General features: G+C 33.2%; 1 protein-coding gene and 1 long non-coding RNA gene across 5 annotated transcripts in view; one reads left to right on the top strand and one right to left on the bottom strand.

Annotated features, from left to right (window-relative positions):
- Positions 1–19,888, top strand: part of RGS17 (regulator of G protein signaling 17) — a 185,045-nt gene that overhangs the window by 163,982 nt on the left and 1,175 nt on the right. For 2 of the 3 annotated variants that reach the window (XM_031937594.1, XM_031937593.1), the window contains 2 exons: positions 8,647–8,724; positions 12,802–13,036. In XM_031937594.1, coding sequence (XP_031793454.1) covers positions 8,647–8,724; positions 12,802–13,036 — 313 coding nt within the window. Of the gene's footprint in view, positions 1–8,634; positions 8,725–12,801; positions 13,037–19,888 lie in introns of all 3 variants that reach the window. The other variant, XM_012549407.3, reaches the window with a different exon arrangement.
- The window catches only part of LOC116419133, a 35,519-nt gene continuing 27,855 nt past the window's right edge, over positions 12,225–19,888 (bottom strand). For both annotated transcript variants that reach the window (XR_004229402.1, XR_004229403.1), the window contains exon 2: positions 12,225–12,949. This is a non-coding gene — a long non-coding RNA (uncharacterized LOC116419133). The remainder of the gene's footprint in view (positions 12,950–19,888) is intronic.

Consider the following 19,888-nt stretch of genomic DNA (forward strand, 5'->3'; position numbering starts at 1 on the left):
ATTGTTTGCTTGCATTTTTGTTTTCCTTCTCAGGTTTTTTTTCTAGAAAGGATCAAATTTTCCTTATGCAGCAAGATAACTGTATAAATATGTATATATATATATATATATATATATATATATATATATATATGTTGGATTTAACATATACTTTAACATATTTAACATGTATTGAACTACCTGCCATCTAGAGGAGGGGGTGGGGGGAAGGAGGAGAAAAGTTGGAATGGATGGTTTTGTAAGGGTCAATGTTGAAAAATTACCCATGCATATGTTTTGTAAATAAAAAAGCTATAATAATTTTAAAAATTAAAAATAGTAATAATAAAAATTTCATTTTGAATTTGAAGCGAGAGAGAACAGTTCCATCAACAAAGTAGAACAGAAAAAGATTATATGTAAAACTGTGAATCTCTATTACAAACAGGTTGCTTTAAAAAAAAAAAAAAAGAAGACGTTTCTAATAGGTTCAAAATGTTACTTTCAGAATGGCTCTATCTGGAAGATTAACTACAGAAGATCCCAAATAGATCCCAGAATTTGTTTCTAAAATCTAGGAGAGCAAGCTGACTAATTTGTGAGACATCGATATGTAGCCCCCAATAGCCAAAATAAGGTCATCTACGTCTCTCCAGTCTGAGGTGGCTTATGGCCTGTTTTTAAAAGCAGAGATAGTGCTAGCTTCTAAGCCAGTATTTCTTATACTAGTCCTTATTTTTTGAGGCTAACCATGTGATATTTTCTCCCATTTTTAAAAAAAAATCATTTTAATAGCTTTTTACTTTTCCAAATACATAAAAGACAGTTTTCAACATTCACCATTGTAAAACCAAGTGTTCCAAAATGTTCACCTTTCCTCCTTTACCCCCTCCCACAGACAGCAAGTAATCTAGTAGGTTTTTCTATATGATCTTTTCTTTTCTACGTTCTTTTCTAATACATTCTTTGAAACGTATTTCCATACTCATCATACTTCAAAAAAAAAAAAATCAGATCAAAAGATGAAAGAAAAAAATGAGAAAAAAATCCCAACAAACAACAACAACAACAAAAATGAAAATTCTATGCTTTGATTCACATTCAGTCTCCATAGTTCTCTCTCTGGATTTGGATAACTTTTCATCTACTTGAATTGGCCTCATCTAAAGTCTACATGAATTGGCTTGAATCACTGAGATTAACTATAAACAGGGCAAAGAGAAAGAGGAAATTGAGAAAAATGAAATCTTTTTGTGGCAAAACAATCAATGTAACTAGAGTATACTGAATACTTTGGGTAGGTTGTCTTTATCTTTGTCTTTATGCTTTAAGTGTGTCGTTGGGCTGTCTCCTTGAGTAAAATGTAAAGTATTGGAGCCATAGAAGGACAAAGTCTTCTGAAACTTTTCCTGTTATCTTAGGCTTGCCTACTTCCAAGGTTGTAGGACTCTGGTAGAACTGAATATGGGGGGAAAAAAAAAACTACAGAGAAACTTCTTGAGGAATTTAAATTATTCACTTCCTAATAACATTAATTACTTGACATTAGTGTTAATATCAATCAATCAGAAATTCTATTTATAAATCCAGAAAATGATTATCATGTCACCTTATACATGAAAAGGTTTAGGAGACATCAGATTTTTTTTTTTTAAGAAAAATATCATTGGCTAAAGGATGTATCTGCTAGTTTGAGATTGATATTTCTTAAATTGTAAAAGAGTATATGGTATATGCCAAAATACTTGGACATAACAAACCAAAAGTTTTTCCATGGAAAGACTAACAAATCTCTGGTCAAACCAGAGACACTCCCCAACATATACACTGGCTATATCTGAAAATAAACGTCTTATGGAATGACTGGAGTGATTCATAGCTTCATTAATGGTATATGGGTGTGTCAGTTTTTTTCCACAGCTCCTCCAACATTTGTTACTATGCTTTTTTTTCGGGGGTGAGGGGAGGAGACACATTTGCCAATCTGATGGCTGTGTAATGGAAACTCAGACTCACTTTCATTTTTATTTCTTTGGTTACTAATGATTTGGAGCTCTTTTTTCCCATATGTTTGTTTGAAAATATGTTTCCATATGTTCTCTTGAAAACTGGCTGTTCATATCATTTGACCATTTACTTGTCAGGGAATAAGCCAAACTGATTTTGAAAGATTGTTTCAAGAAAAACTTGTCTACTGAGGAAAATTGTTTCTCAAAATGACTCAAAGTGCTCTAAATTCCCTCTAAACCTTAAGCTTTTTGTGACATTCACAGATCTGTATCAGTGATTTGCAACACACATTGAAATGGTTTCTCATCTGAGGTGTATTTTCACTTTTATCTTTGTTAAATTCAAGAAATTTGTTCACTATCATATTCCTAGGTCAATATGGCAGAGAAGAAGCTGGGGTTTGCCTGGGCTCTCCCAAATTCTCCTCCAACAACTATAAATAACCTCAAAATTAATTCTGGAGGGACAAAACCCACAAAAGGATGTCTAGTCCAAGACAGTAACATTGCCTGAGTTCTCATCACACCTCATTAGAATTAAAAGATCAATCAAACTGAAAGGAAATTGATGGGAGAGCTGCCCAACAAGACATTTCTCATCTCTTTGCATGTTATTTCATATTCTGCATCAGGAGTCTGTCCTACTGTCTTAACAGATGGTTTTTATAGAACTGTAACTTGGATACTGCTTTTCATTCATTTTACCATAAAAATGGGTCTTTGCCAAGGATTTTGGAGCTAAGTGAAGGTGGACTCCTGGGATTATAATTGAGGCCCTGGAGGCTTGTCCTACAAAGTCCTTTATTCAGCTGAGAATGTAAGGTTTGGCATGATGAACTATGGAGGAATAATTCCTAGAGTGACTTGGCATTAAAACCTAAACATTTTTTTTTTTATGCTGGCCTCTGGCATCAGTTATTCAGTTGCCCCTCCTGAAGCCTCTCCCACCACAAAGTGAAGGAAGCTATCATTCTTCGCCAGTCACTTCAAATGTTAAAATAAAGTTACCTCATATTTCTATACTATCCTGGACAAAGTGAGCAAAACTAGCCCCTTAAAATGTATATGAGCTAATATGTTAGGCTCATGTGCCAAGGAACATTGTGATTCAAAATAGTACTGTTATTCCTTTTTAATTTCTTGTTTTTTTTTTTTTTTTTTTTTTTTTTTTTTTTTTTTTGTCTTTTGAGTTTCCCTAATTGATGCTGTGGTGATTTAAGGAATGATTCCTAACTAGCACAATTTATTCACATTGCAGTCCTCTTCATCTGCTGCCTGTTACTTATAAATCATGTATAATAACAATAATTAGTAATTGTGTGGTGCTTTAAAACTTATAGTGTTTAACATTCAGTATGCCATTAGAACTTCACAATCACTTGGTCAGGTAAATTCTCTAGGCATTGTATCCATTTTACAAGTAAGGAAATTGAAACTCCAAAAGTTTAGTAATGTAGCCATTGTCACACAGCTCAGTGCCAGAGGTAGGATTTGTACCTGTTCCATATCTTCCTGATTTGAAGTCTATCTCCATCTCCATCATCCTGCCTCTCCATCACCATTATCAACATGAATTTTAATGGAATCATGATCTTATCAATGTGGATATTTACCTATGTTTCATGTTGTGGTATGATTTTTGTCCATGACCTTCTATAATATAAAAATTAAAAACTTATATTTGCAAAACACTTTAAGATTTCCAAAGCATATTTTCCACAACTTTCTGAGGCAGATAGCATCAGTAGTATAAGCCATATTTTAAAGATGATACTGAGGCACAGACGACTTAGATATCAAAAACGTACCAGAGCTGGTATTAGTATTCCCCAATTCACTGTCCATTGTATTATAGTGCTATGAAACAATTAAAATTCTCAAATTACTCACAAAGCAATTGACCAGAGTTGAATTGGCATAAATATGAGTGGAACTGTAATTTATTATGATTTTCCATGAAGAACTTTCTTAAAAAAAGAAAAGAAAAGAAAAGAAAACAATCAATCTTCCTAGGCACATAATATCATTTATAATATGTGGAACAGGTTTATTTACTCTTTTCTGTTAAGAGTCTATTTTTAAGTTTGTTTCCAATCATAGATTGATCATTATGTGTATAGATAAAAACTAAAAGTTTGGAATGAAAAAAAAAAAACATCTGAACATCTTTAATATCTTTAGCTATTTTATCTTCAAAGAAAATTGTTGTAATTATATATTAAAAAGTATCATATCAGAATGATGTTATCATGTTTGTTTTAAAAATAATATTGTTGCCCTTTGTTTCTACTTTATTTTCATTTCCAAATATATACTTTCCCTCTGCTTTATTCAAAGTCATTCTTTGTAACAAAAAAATAACAAAAAAAAAAAAAAAAAAAAAAAAAAAAGGGAAAGGGAATGGATGTCCATCTTCTTCCCTGAAAGAAAATGCTCACTTTACTGAGGCAGCTTATTCTTGGCTGCATTCCAAATTCCTTTGCCTTTTGGAATATTAAATTCCAGGCCCTTGAACCCTTAAAGGTGGAAACTACTAGGTCCTGGGGAATCCTTATTGTGGCTCCTTGGTATTTGAATTTTTTCTTTTTAGCTGCTTGGTCCAATAGTTCTGAAATTTAGCCACAATATTTCTTGGAATTTTCATTTTGGGAACTGATTTCTTTCAGGAAGTGATCAGTGAATTCTTTTAATGGCTATTTTATCTTCTGATTCTAGGACATCGGGGAAGTTCTCTTTGATGATTTTCTGTAAGATAATGTCTAGGTTCATTTTTTCATCATGGTTTTCAGGAAGTCCAATGATCTAGACTGTCTCTCCTAGATCTATTTTCCAGGTCATTTGTTTTCCCAAGTAGTAATTTTACATTTTCTTCCTTCCTTCTTTCCTTCCTTCCTTCCTTCCTTCCTTCCTTCCTTCCTTCCTTCCTTCCTTCCTTCCTTCCTTTCTTTCTTTCTTTCTTTCTTTCTTTCTTTCTTTCTTTCTTTCTTTCTTTTTTGTTTTGCTTGGCTGATTCCTGATGTCTCAATAAGTCATTCATTTCCATTTATTCAGTTCTGATTTTTAGTGAATTATTTTCTTCATTTACCTTTTTTAGTTCTTTTTGTATTTGGCCAATTGAATTTTTAGATGAGTTATTTTGTTCTATGAACTTTTTTTCCATTTCACAAATTTTGCTTTTCAGGGAGGTGTTTTCTTTTTCCATTTTACAAATTCTGTTTTTCAGGGAGTTGTTTTCTTTTTCCATTTCCATTTTCCAATAGTCAAATCTATTTTATAAGGTGTTATAATTTCATTTCACTAAATCTATTTTGTAAGGAGTTGTCTTCAGATAATTTCTGTGTTTCCTTTTCTAAACTCTCTTTCAAAGTTCTCATTTCCTTTTTAATTTCTTCCAAGAGAACTTTGTGAGATGGGGACTAATTTATATCACCCTTTGGGGCTTCATCTGGAGACAGTCTGGTTTTAATGACCTCAGAGTTTGAAATCTGTTCTTTTCTGTCACTATAAAAACTATCTATGGTCAGAGTTCTTTTTGCTTTTTTGCTCATTAAAAAAAAAAAGTTGAAGTCTGCTTTTAGGGCAAGAGAGAGATTTCCAAGCTTTCTCTACAAGCGGCAGCAGCTGCACTGAGTCCATGCTGACTGCCATCTGGTGCTGGGTGGGTGTGACCAGATCCCCTAAAATTCTGGCCTTTCAGAGTTCACTATTGAGCTTTTGTGTTTGTGTTGGATGTTTTATAACTTCTCTGTTTTTCTACTGGCTTGCAACCAGGGCAGAGTAGCTAACACTGGTATAGTTTCCTTCTTGTAGATTCTCCAGCACATGGAGCCCACACTGCTCTGGGACTTTGCGCTGCCTGTATTCTACAGTGTCTGTGCTCCCCCTATGCCCAAATGAAACAGATCTATTCTGGAGATCCTTGAAATTATTTTCTGCTGGTAATTTGTTACACTCCTAATATGTGTAGGTTCTGTCAGTCCAGAACTAATGCAGAGGCTCAGAAAAAGATGTGTATCCTCTCCACCATCTTGGCTCTGCCTCCAAAAGAGAGAATGGAGAAGGAGAATAGTTCAATAAAACTAACCAATACATTCATTAAATCTGATAGTGTATACAATAATCAATTCCCATAGGACACCCCCTTCAAAACCACCACTAATGATCTTTCTTTGGGTCGAAGTTTAATCGTTATAATTATGCAGTATTCCTTTAGTTTTGTGTTGTTTCCATTGCCATTATAGTTTTTGCGTCTTCTTAGTTCTATTAACTTCACTCTGTATCAGGTTCATATATAATCTTCACATAATTCTCTGAAATTTTTCTATTTGTTATTTTTACATTTATATTCATATATCATTTAAAAAAAATTCTCCATTGAGAGTACTTATATTTTTGTTTGTCCCTTACTACCACAGGAAGAAAAAAAGGTATTCTACAAATATGTTGGTGTATACAGGGCTCCTCTTTTCTTCTTCCTTTTTTGTCTTCCTTGAGGTGTATGGCATCTTTAGGTCAAAGGGTATGGGTATTTTACTGACTTTCTTAATATAATTCTAAATTGCTTTCCAAAATGATTAGCCAAAAATCATATGGTCTGAACTTCCTTGTTATAAAGGGCTTCATTTGGATCTTAGACATACACAAATGAACCTGCAATGTTAATGTTTTATTCCTTATATCATTATAGATACTGTACCATCCATATCTATTTATCCTATGTTACTATCCTGATTAATTATAAGTACACAATAGACCCAATGTTCTGGGGGCTTTCTTCATTGCTTTCTTTGTTATGACATTCCTTACTCCAACTTCTTCATAAATCATCAAGTAATTTATAATTTATAATCTGTAATTTGTAATTTATAATACCCTGTTTACATATACCTAGCATGCATTCCTCCATTTCCCTTTGAGTCATACTCATCTTACCTTCTGCAGATATCATAATGTGAGATGATTTAGTCACATACAACACTTGGTAAAATATTGCTATATTTAAAATGCACCTTAGTTTCAGGCACCTTAGTTTGGGATTATTAAAGAAATGGTTCTTGTTGTTCACTTGTATCCAAGTCTTTGTGATCCCTTTTAGGATTTTCTTGGCATTGAAAATGTAGTGATTTGCCATTTTCTTCAACTTATTTTACAAATGAAGTAACTGAGACAAACAGGACTAAATGACTTGCCCAGAGTCATACAGCTGGTAAGTGTCTGATTTGAACCAGATTTGAATTCTGGAAGATGAGTCTTTCTGGTTTTAGGCCCAGCACTTTATCCACTGCACAACTTAGCTGCCCACATTAAAAGAAGGAAATCAAAGTTATTCTACTCTTCCCTTTTCAATTCTGGGACTGACTCATTGTTAATTTGCACTATCTGTGCAAGCTGTCTTACTTTCTTACTATGGTACTTTAAGTACCATGAGACCTTTTCTTTTAACTCACAGTTGAAATTTCTAAAATGTATTGTTTCCTGCATTAGAAAGGAAGTTTTTTGAGATAGGAAACATTTCTGCTTTTCTTTCCATACTTCTAATGTTTAGTAGAGTGCTTTCCATATGGTAAGATTGTCTCAAGAGTTCTTTCTTGTATAGAGAAAAGCACCATGGACTAGTGGAGTCGAGAAGATCTGAGTTCAAATACTACCTCAGACATTTACTTGCTCAGTGATCCTATGCAAATCACCTAAGCGCTGTCTCACTTGTTTCATTTGTAAAATTGGATTAATGGTAGCATCTACTTCCTAGGGTTTTTGTGAGGCTCAAATAAGAGATAATAATTGTAAAATGCTTTGAAAACTTCAAAGTGCTAAATAAATGCTAGTTATTATTGTTGTTATTGCTGTTGCTGCTTTTCTTATTATTTCCATTAAAATTTTGAGGAGGGTGTTTGTTCCCCTGCTAATGCTAAAAGGCTAGAAATAGGACTTGAGCCAATTGGAGGGGAAAAAAATCTCTTTAGATAAGGTCATAGGAAGAGAGTAAAAATTGCAGACAAGAATAATGAAGTATGCTTTAAATCTGCTTTCAGAGTTCACCAATTCTCTCTAAAGGTGGATAGCATTTTTCATCATGGATCCTCTGCCCTCTGTGTAGGATCACTGTCTTGATCAGAGTAGCTAAGTCTTTCATAGTTGAGTATCCTTAAAATACTTTTGTTAAGGTATATAATATTTTCCTGATTCTGTTCACTTTATATAAGTTTATAAGTATTTCCAGGTTTTTCTGAAACCATCTTGCTCATCATTTCTTTTTTTATTTCTTTCTGAATTTAATTGTATATTCCCCTAATTACATGTACAATAGTTTTCAACATTCATTTTTGTAATATTTTGAATTCCTAATTTTTCTTTCTCTTTTTCTTCTCTTTTCTTCCTCAAGACAGCAATCTGATAAAGACTTTGTATGTACAATCATGTTAAACATATTTTTCATATTGTTATTTTTATAAAATATGAATGATTATAAAATGGCACGATTATATGTCTTTTTTTTTTTTTAACAATTCTAGGTCTTGTTCTGGTTTGAGCATTTTAGTCATTTAACTATACTTTTTTTCTATGAAATATTACTTTGATAAACTCATTCATTTATTTAAATAATTGACTTTCTCTAGACAAAATAAAGTGTTGTGCTACATTACAGCCTCACTGTTAGGAATGAAGATAGAGGTGACAATGCGGGAAGGCCAACACATACAACAAAAATGGAGAGTATCCAGGCAGTAGAAGAATGGTAAGTTTGGATTCTATATTGATAATTATCTTTTGTATTTATATGGCATCTGTATTCAGTGGCTGTCAAGTTTTTTTTTTTTTAATTTTTTCAGAATCTAATATATCCATCAAGGTTGGATTACAGCCAAATGTATTAAGCCAGGTTTTGCTCCTGCACTGTGCTCTTTATATCAGATATTTCTCAAGACATTAGTGTATTATTATAAATGGTGCTAGAAAGCTACTCATATTCCATAGTCTGTAAAGTTCTATCTCTCTGACTCATACAAAAGCAAGATTGTTACTTGTATTATCTATCCATAAAATGATCCTGATTTGTTTCTTCTCTTTTCGGAAGTTATTTTTATTCTTTATTGTAATGGAGACTAAAACATGAGGAAAATCAGTTTCTCATGTTAGTCTCCATTACCAAGTAACAACAATAAAGGCAACTTCAAAAAGAGCCAAATTGACTTAGACTGGTTATATTTGGCATTTATGTGTAAAGGTCAACACCACACACACACACACACACACACTCTCTCTCTCTCTCTCTCTCTCTCTTTCTCTCTCTCTCTATACATATATATATATATATATATATATATATATATATATATATATCCACATACAAATATAGATAGAAGGTAGACAGCATAGTGGATAGAATGTTGGGCGTGAAATCAGGAAAACTCCTCTTCCTGAATTCAAATTTGGCTTCAGACACTCATTAAAGACATGATCCTGAGCAAGTCACTTAACTATCTCAATTCTCTCATGTGTAAAAATGAGCTTGGGAAGGAAATAGCAAGCCACTCCATCTTTGCCCCCAAAACTCTAAATGGGTTCATGAACTCAGAACACAACTGAATAACAACAAAAATATAAGCATAGATATATAATATAGATCCACATATATGAATATATAATATGTACAGCCATATAATATTTTGTGGTTTGCCAAGTAGATAAGTTACATTATCTCACTTAATCTGCACTATAACAAAGTTAGGTAAGTAGTATGTGTTAATCTCAGTTTACAGATGAGGAACAAGAAGCTTAATAGGTTAAGTCTTCCCAAAGTCACACAGAGAGTATATAGAAGAACTGGTACTCAGACCTAAGGCTTCTCATTTGAAATCCAGAGCTATTTTCACAATATTTCAACTATCAGTTCTTGGTTCACTAAATCATACTTTAGCAAAAATGTTAGGTCTAAAATGACTCAAAAGCCCTAATTTGAGATCCACAAAAGGAAATGAAAACTACAATATAAGCAAATTCTCTGTATAATGATACTCTGAATAATGATAATCACTACTTCTTATAGAGAGATTTTAATAATGGTATTTGATAATTTTCTTACTGACAAATATTTTAAACAGAAAATTTAGGCATGAAAGAATAGTAACAGGGTTATTTGAAACACTTAATGGCAAGGATATAATATAAGTTATCTTTTTTATGAATAATTCCTTGATCAATATAATTTAAAACAGCGAAATATTACTTAAATCACTTAAATTGAGAGCAAACTCAGGTAGATTTTACCCTGTGAAATCTTCAGAGGAAAAGATAGCATAGAGAATATAACATGTGAAAGAATAGCACAAGAACCAGTGATTTTTACAGAACATGGCTGCTCAAACAAATCTGTTCTGATAAAGTTGATAAATTCCTATATTCACCTCTCTTATCTTCTTAGTCTGCCAATGCATACAGAATTTTCATAAAGCCCATATGCATATTAAAATGAGAATAACTTGAATTGTACTCTTTCAAAAATAATCTGTAAAGAATATTTGAAAGTAAATTAAAGAATAGCAACATCACACAATTATACTGTATATTTTTATTTCAGAGCCTGTGATCAGTACCACTGATAAGAAGATAAACTATCTTGGGGCAAAGAAAATTGAAATCCATATGAGCTATGAGAAGAAAGTTTCAATTGGCCCTTAAGTGTGGTTGACCGATGCTTTCTACCATACCAACTATATGAGTTATTAGCATTTAAAAGTTTTTAAATTGAACAAGGATTTTCAGAAGACTTTATAGGTTGTATCTCTTTGTTTGTCAAATTTTGAGCTTCCTTAAATATGGACAGTCTCCTCTTCTCTCCCTCCATGGGTGTTTAAGTCAGAAGCAGAATCGCAATAATTTTACAAATAAATAAGTGGCAAGGGAGTAGCATACACTTTTGTACCTGCATTACCAAACAGCAGCACCCATTTTATATACTGATATTACTACCTGAGACTTTCTTTTTGAATTGAATCATTAAGAGGAAGGAAAGGAGTAGGATGCTCCTAATGGACTATTATTGTTTAATTATATAGATTAGTTTTAATCCAGTCAATAATGGTATAACAACCCTCCAAAACCTTACTGCTACTGACAATGTAGCTTCCTCTCTTCTGAATTTTTCTGCTACTCATCATGTTTGCTGAAGTGCCATTAATACACAATTTCATACACAGCCCTAGTCAGAACCTTGCTAACCTATTCCTGAAATTTATTTTTGAGATCAGTGAAAGGATAAGTGGGTAAGAAGTAAGGTGTGAAGCATTAAGTATTTTAAGTATCATGCTTGGGCTGATTTTGTATTCCATATTTCTTATTGAAATGCTAAATTCTAAAATAGACAGCTTTTTAAAAAATGAGGCAAGCTACCACAAAATAAATGATCCATGTTCTTTTGAACAATTGCTTTGTGTTTCTTAGAGTAAGGTGCATTTCCTTGGTACAGCTTTACTCACAAACTTGTAGAATAAATTTTAGATTTAGAGGGAACTAAAAAGATCACTTTATCAATGTGGAAACTAGTCTGTGATTTCGCCAAGGTTAATAGAGTTCATCCCAGATTGACCAAAAGAGCCTTACATCACAGAAGGGAATAGGCATTAAGATTTCTCTTTATCAGTCTCCTCATCATTAAAATCTACCTAATAATTATCATGTTGGAAAAAAAACTGCTAAGTTAATTGATAAATATAAATTAATCAATGTATTGAATTTCCATGGAGTAATTACATTTTCATAGGGAACAATCTTTTGAGTTAATGTTGAATTTAAAGACCTGAATTTCTCACAGTGGCATTTCTAACATCAGTTATAGGACATATAGATAGGTATGAGGTGAAGGATAGTGTTTTCTTGGAGTCTTTGAAATGATACTCAGAGGTATGAGTGGAACATTTCATTAATGTGCATGTCTAAGGAATTTTGTTTCCATTTACTTTAAGGTGAACATTTCCTTAAAATTCATTCCTACTAAAGAAACTAAAATTTAATTAAACTTAGAATAAAACACATGAAATGATCAACTGTGATGAACTTGGCTCTTTTCAACAATGAGATGATTCAAAGCAATTCCAAATGATTTATAATGGAAAGAGCCATCCACAGCCAGAGAGAGAACTATGGAGACTAAATATGGATCAAAGAATAGTATTTTCACCTTTTTATGGTTGTTATTTGTTTGCTTGTATTGTTTTTCTTGACCTCATGTTTTTTTTTTTTCCTTTTGATCTGATTTTTCATGTGCAGCATGATGAATATGAAATATATTTAGAAGAATTATACATGTCCAGCTTGTATTGGGTTGCTTGCTGTCTAGAAAAAGGGGGAACAGGAGAAGCAAAAAAAAATTGGAATACAAAGTTTGGCAAAGATAAATGTCAAAAACTATCTTTGCACATATTTGGAAAAATAAAAAACTATTACTTAAAAAAACAAAAGTAGTATAAAAATAATAATACGCATGAAACAACAATCTATAAAACTAAAAATATATGATCAAGAAATTAAATTAAAATGCAAAGCCACTTTTTAAAAAATGAACATGTCCCTGGGCAATATGGAATACCCATATATGCATGTCTTATTAATACTATTGTACTACTAATAATTAATAGTAGTATTAAGTCATACCATATAGGCTGCCTATTCTATTGAGTCATGAAGCTAATATAGTACTTATAATGACTAAACAATCTAGGTCTCTTCTGAAGTCATTTTAGGGATCTCAGGCAGCACTAATTTCACAAAATCTTTTTCCTCTTCCTATTGTAACAGCCCTGTTGTCTTTCCATAGCCAAAACCCCACCCCAGATGAAATTATGTCCTGGTCTCAAAATTTTGATAAGATGATGAAGACACCAGCCGGGAGAAATCTCTTCAGGGAATTTCTTCGAACAGAATACAGTGAAGAAAATCTACTTTTCTGGCTTGCATGTGAAGACCTAAAAAAGGAGCAGAATAAGAAAGTTGTTGAAGAAAAAGCCAGGCTTATATATGAAGATTATATTTCTATACTGTCACCCAAGGAGGTAAAAATCTGGGAAAACATGCAGGATTGTTTCTTGTCACCAACAAGAACTAACTTGGGACTGATTCTTATTAAGTATAGGCTGAGGAGCATATATGGCCCAAATAGATTGGAGAGCTTCCTTTAGTTGGAGATTAGGTAACTTTGGCTCTAAAAATCACTCATACACTTATTCATTGTATTAAAAGACATACATTATGTACAGTGCTCCAGATCACTGCCCGAGGCAGTGCAGGAAGGAAATAAAAGAGAGAAATAGAGTCCCTTTCTTCCATATATAGGACAGGTAATTTTCAATGAAGAAGGGATAATAAACCCAGAATGGCCAGTCAGGTAGAATTTAGATGTCGCTAGAGGGCATCACTGAGCATGCTTAAGATGAATTGTAAGGAAATTAACTGAAAGAAAATAAAGGAATAAGGGGGGGGGGGGGGGGAAATGAAAAAGCATGCAAAAAGATTTAGTTTTCTCTATAATTATGCCTTGGATAGTTTTGTTCAGAATTTATAGATATCAGTATCTCTCTAGTGTAACACAAAGTCTTTGTTTCTTATCTTAAATTTCATTTGAAGCTGAGGGCAATAAGTTTTGACCTAAGTTTTCATTACCAAGTAGTCCCTCACTAACACATAATCTATCAGTGCTTTAAAAACCATTTCTGTTGTTGATGTTGAGTTACTTCAATATTGGAAAAACAAAAACAAAAACAAACCTATGATCTTAATAACAGTATTGGTACCCCTTTCCACTGATGAAGTTCACAACCCTTCCATGCTTTAGTAGACAGGTTTGTGGTGCCTATGGTCAAAAAATCCATCATATAATATGGTGATAAGTCTCTCCAAGCTTAGTAGGTTAGTCCTTTCCACAAGAATCAATTGCTGGGCTTTTTCCAAAGCCTTGCCTGTTTGGTAAAGCTTGCCAGAGCTGGTGCTGTGGCCTTTGAGCACTAAAGATAATTCTCACAACACAATGAGGAATGGCAGTTTCAGTTAAGAATTATGATTCTGTATTTCAACATTATTGAAAAAGATATTATATAATAAGAGAGAGTAATATAGGAGAAAAAAAAAAGACTGGACTAGAAATCCAGAATCTTGTGTTCCAATTTTGGCTTTGCTAACTGTGTGACTATGGATAGGTTGCTGAATCTGTCAGGTTCTCAAATTCCTAATCTATAAAATGAGAATATAGGATGAAGAATCTTCAATATTCTCTCCATTTCTGATTCAATAACAAGACTTCATGCACTCAGAATTTGAAAAAATAAAATATATCTGAGTATTGAAGGACATGAGAGAAGTCAAGTTATATGACCTCAGATAGTAATTTGAAACAGTGATATTTCTATAAGCTAGCGATTTTAAACTTCTTTATATTTTTGATTGTTAAGAATTTTTCTTCATAATTAAGGAGACTTCCTCTTCTATGATAATTAGACTTCCTCTTAAATTTAAAACTGAGAACTGGAGCTGTTTTGAGCTATCTCTGTATGTCTGTACTCTTGTTCACCTAAACATTGGAGTGTATTTAGAAAATCATATTGCTATAACTCTACACTTGAAAATAAACTAAATCACATTAAGATTGAAAAAAAAAAAGTCCATTGAGCAGAAAGGATATTTTAAAGAAAGGGGGAGGATAGATTAGTAAAGATATATTGACTATACTGGGTAGTTTATTTAACAAAAGGATGTGTCACATAGTCTTGTAATGAAAATTGAAGCATATTTTAAGTGACTCATTTCCAGATTTTTCTTTATTTGAGGGATTCATAAGAGAAACAAGAATGTAGAATAGCAGAGAACTAATTGCCACATACCCAAATTTCCTCTTAGTGACTGAACTGTAGAATTTTGTTTTAAATCAGTAAGACTTACACCAAAGCTCCTTAATTTTATCATATAATTTATCTTTTTTTTTTTTTTTTTGCATCATGGATCTCTTTCGCAGTCTTATCAACTCTTTGAACTTTTCCTCAAAATAAAATTTTAACTAAATAAAATACATAGAATTATGAAGATAACTTATGATATTGAAATATAATTGTGAATTTTTTATTTTTTAAATTTTCAATAATATTTTATTTTCCAAATACATATAAAAATAGTTTTCAACATCCATTTTGTAAGATTTTGTGTTCTAGATTTTTCCTTCATTTCTCTTACCTCCCCCCCCCCGCCCCAAGAAATATGATATAAGTTAAATAGGCACAATTCTTTGAAACATTTCATATCTGTCATGTGGTGAGAAAGAAATCAGACCAAAAGAAAAAAAGCCACAAGAAAGAAAAATACAAACAAAAGATTAAAATGCTATGCTTCAATCCACATTCAGTCTCCATAGTGCTCTCTCTGGATGCAAATATCATTCAAAATATTTTTTTAAAACAAGTCCACAAATCCAAGATTAAGAATCCCTGCTCTAGAAAATTTCATCCAGAGAACATAAATCAATATTGTAACATCTGTAGACATAGGGAAACTGAGAAAAGGCCAGGGACTTTATCATTATGATCTGAATCAGAACTGAGACATACTTTAGAAGCTTGCTATAAGGGGGCAAGTGAGGGAAAGAATAAGGCCAGAGCCAATATGGATACTTCAAGATATTTTGACCAAAGAGAGTGAAATCTCTGGGCATGGCATAAATTTAAATGTGGCTATAGGATTTTGAATAAGCAGTATAGGACTTACACATAGTGAATATATCAAACAACCTTTGAAATCACCAATGCGAGCCCTTGTTTTTCAGTGGAATAACAATCAAAATTTGGAATATTTTCTTACTCCAAAGGGATTTTTTTGGCTGGCTAGTATCAAACAGGCTAATTGATTATAAATACCTATCCTTCCATCACTGGAATTGATCTCTCTTTCCTCATCCCAACTTTCTTAAACACTATTTCCTAGTGGTTGTTAGTTACTGAACCCTAGAACATTTCTTCTTTCCTTCCTTAATTAATTCAGTACCTAGCATGTAGTATTTCCTGCATAATATCTGCTCTCATACTATGGAACTTCAACATTTGTATTTATACCCCCTCAAGTAATATAACTTCTCAGTTCCTCAACTTATTCATATTCCAATAACCTAATTTTCCACCCCACATACTAACTGTACAGAGAGAATGTATTCTAGATCTCACTATCACTAAGTATTTTACTTCCAAGTTCATGAATTGTATTATAATGCATGTATGTATATATATATATATATATATATATATATACATATGTATGTGTGTATGTATATATATATTATATTATACATATACAATATATAATATTGTTTTATAAAAGGATTATAATACTTTATCATTCCAATTTTCCTCTTTCTTATGAGCCCAGTCCTATTCTTCATCCTTACCATGACCTCCATTTGCACCTTTTAGTTCTTTCTCAGGCCACTACATTTGCATTGTCTCAACTTTCCTCCTTTTCCTCAATCCCTTGATGACCCAGTTCACTATCCTCTATTATAGAATCAGGAAATCTTTTATTTTACTATCAATGTACAAATGCTTTTAAACTTCCTGAGGCAATGTACATGTTTCAATATGTAAATGAATTTGAGCTAATAATGGCACAAATAGCAAGATATCCATGCCTTTTCAGCCTATGTGACTCATTGCTATATACTCCCATAAATCCTCCATAAGGGAGCTATCAGACTTGCACAGGTCTTTCTTCCAAATGTTCAACTATGACATTTGTGCAGTTTTTGATCTTGCTTTTACTACATAAGCAGCCTCTTCTTCTGGTTATGACAGAAGTCAAATTACTTGCATTTTTTTTTTATCTTTCTCCCCAGATAGACCATGTTTTCTTTTGAAAGTACCACCATCCTTCTAGTTCACCCAGTAATAACCTTGGCTCTCCATTTTATCTCACCCAATAAAACCAATCTGTTGCCAAATCTTTTCAGTTTTATGTGGCAGCCACACAGGTTCAGATCTTTTTTTACTTCCAGCATGGACAATACCAATAGCCTCTTAATTGATCTTCTTGCTTCAAGTCTTTCTCTTTCTTCCCATTTTTGGCATATCTCTCTCTCAATGTGATTTTTCTAAAATGTAGATCTGACCATGGCAATCTCCTACAATGAACAATAAAGTTCATTGGTTCCCTTGTTGCTTCTAGAATCAAATATAACATTCTTTCTTAAAGTTTCTCAATAACATGGTCCTAACTTATCTTTCCAACTTTATTACAAACTTCTCCCTTTTCTGAACCCTACAATCCAGCCATACTGGATTTTGCTGGAATTTTTTGCTGTTCTTCACTCAAGATAGATCAACTCCTACTTCCAAGTCTGAAGTACACTTTCCATCTCACCTCTGCCTTTTGTAATCTTTTTTTTTTTTTTTTAACTTTGCTTAGGCAACACTTTTTGCACAGGTTTTTCCTGACATCTTTGCCTACTAGTGCTTCCTTCACCATAAATTTACCTTTTATATATGTTCATATACACTTATTTACATATAATCAAATGTGGAATCTTAGAAAGCAGAGAAGGACTTTTTCATTTTTGTATTTATCCCTAATACCCAGCATAAAACCTGGAAGTTAATGTGCATTGAGTGTCAACTGGGTAGTGCAGTGGATAGAATGCCAGCTTTGGAGTCAGGAGAACCTGAGTTCAAATTTTCCTCCAGACACTTACTAGTTGTGTGACCCTGAGCAAGTTATTTGACTTCCATTGCTCTAAAAAAAATTAAGATAAAATAAATGTGTGCCTGACTAGTGGATATGAGTTAATTTTTCTAATTTTCACTTTTCTTGAACTCAGTTTTTCTTTTTGTAAATATTTATAACTATTTCTCAAAATACAGTCAAAGATAGTTATCAACATTTACCCTGCAAGATCTTGTGTTCCAAATTTTTCTCCCTCCTTCCTCTCTCTCCTCCTCCCCTAGACAGCAAGTAATCCAATATAAGTTAAACAAATGCAATTCTTCTAAACATATTTCCACATTTATCATGAAAGATCAGATGAAAAAGGTAAAAAAAAAAAAATGAGGATGGAAAAAAACCAAGCAAACAACAACAACAAAAAGATGAAAATGTGATCCACATTCAGTTCCGGTAGTCCTCTTTCTGGATGCAGATAGCTATCTCCATCACAAATCTAATGGAAATGGCCTGAGTCTGTTGACTCAGTACTCTTGAAGAGTCAAAGCCATCACAGTTGATCATCACATAATCTTGTTGCTATGTAAAATGTTCTATTGATTCTATTTAACTTAGTATTAGTTATTCACTTAGTATCAGTTCATTTAAGTCTCTCCAGGCCTTTCTGAAATCAACCTGCTGATAGTTTCTTATTAAACAATAATATTCCATTACATTCATATACCATAACTTATTCAGCCATTCTCCAACTGATGGGCATGTAATATTCTGACTAGCTTTCTGGAGGTCTCGGGACCAGCCTTGGTTTCAGCAGAATTATCACCACGAGAATGGTCAGGGATAAACTCCAAAATCTTTATTGTCTCCTTCAGTATCCCAGTCTGCCTCAACAATCTCAGCCAATCAGCCAGTCAGCAGTCTGCACATCTCAATGTAATGTCCTGCTTTCTAGAGCCCCCACGTTGGGGTGACAAAACGTGCTGTTGCTTTCTAGAGTCCTACTGGTGTGGATTAAAATATAGTGTCCAGACTAGCTCTCTGGAGGATCTCGGGATCAGCCTGAGCCTTGGTCTTAGTGGAAAAGTGAAGGAGGACAGGTCAGTCACTACGAGGGTCTCTATCTTGAAGTATCTTAGTCTTCCTGACTCTGACCTCTTAAATACTTTATTACAATTAAATCCATTCATCATACTGAGTATAAGTCAATCATTATATTACTGGGGAACCATTATTTGTTATAAGATTAAATCAATCATACTGAACTAGAGTACTATTAATCATCATGCTAAACTAGATAACCATTGTCTTATCAATTCCACTGAGTTAACACCTTGTTGTGAGAATCCTTGCCTCAAATATATTTCTCCATCATTCTGGCCCATTACTTGGGCATCCACTCAGTTTCCAGTGTCTCACACTACAAAAAGGGCTGACACAACATTTTTGCATATGTAGATCTTTTCCCCTTTTTTATGATCTCTTTGGGATACAGACCCAGTAAGAACACTGCTTGATCAAAGATATGTGATACCCCTTTGGGTATATTTCCAAATTGCTCTCCAGAATGGTTAGATCAGTTCACAACTCCACCAACAACATATTAGTGTCCTAGTTTTCCTACATCTCCTCCAACATTTATCATTATCTTTTCCCGTCATTTTGATCAATCTGAGATTAAACTCAGTACCTCAAATTAATCTTTTTTTTTTTTTAACAAGGAAAACATTCATAGAATTAACTCAACAAAGATTTACTAAGAATATACTATTTGTAAGGCTTTGTGATAGATTTCTAGGATGCAGAGAAAGATAGGGAATTTAGCAGTTAGGGTTCTGGATTTGTTAGAAAGACCTAAATTTAAATTCTGCCTCAAATCTGTACTGATTGTATGACCCTGGCTAAGTCACTTAACTTTCTCAGTCCTTACCTCCCCCCTAGGCTTTTGGGGTTAAGTGACTTACCCAAGGTCACACAGCTAGGAAGTGCTAAGTGTCTAAGATCAGATTTGAACTCAGGTCCTCTTGACTTCAGGGCTGATGCTCTATCCACTGCACCCCTAACTGCCTCTTCAGTCCTTTCTTTAAAGGATTATTGTAAGGTGTGGAAGGGTAGTGAGCTTTGTGAAAAGGAAAGGGCTAGGTGAAGGATAGAAACTCACTTTACTGGGTAGAAGTTTGTCAGTTAAGGCTGCATAGAAAATGAATTTTCATCTAACTTGG

Source organism: Sarcophilus harrisii, chromosome 4 (assembly GCF_902635505.1).
Source record: "Sarcophilus harrisii chromosome 4, mSarHar1.11, whole genome shotgun sequence".
Taxonomy (NCBI): Eukaryota; Metazoa; Chordata; class Mammalia; order Dasyuromorphia; family Dasyuridae; genus Sarcophilus; species Sarcophilus harrisii.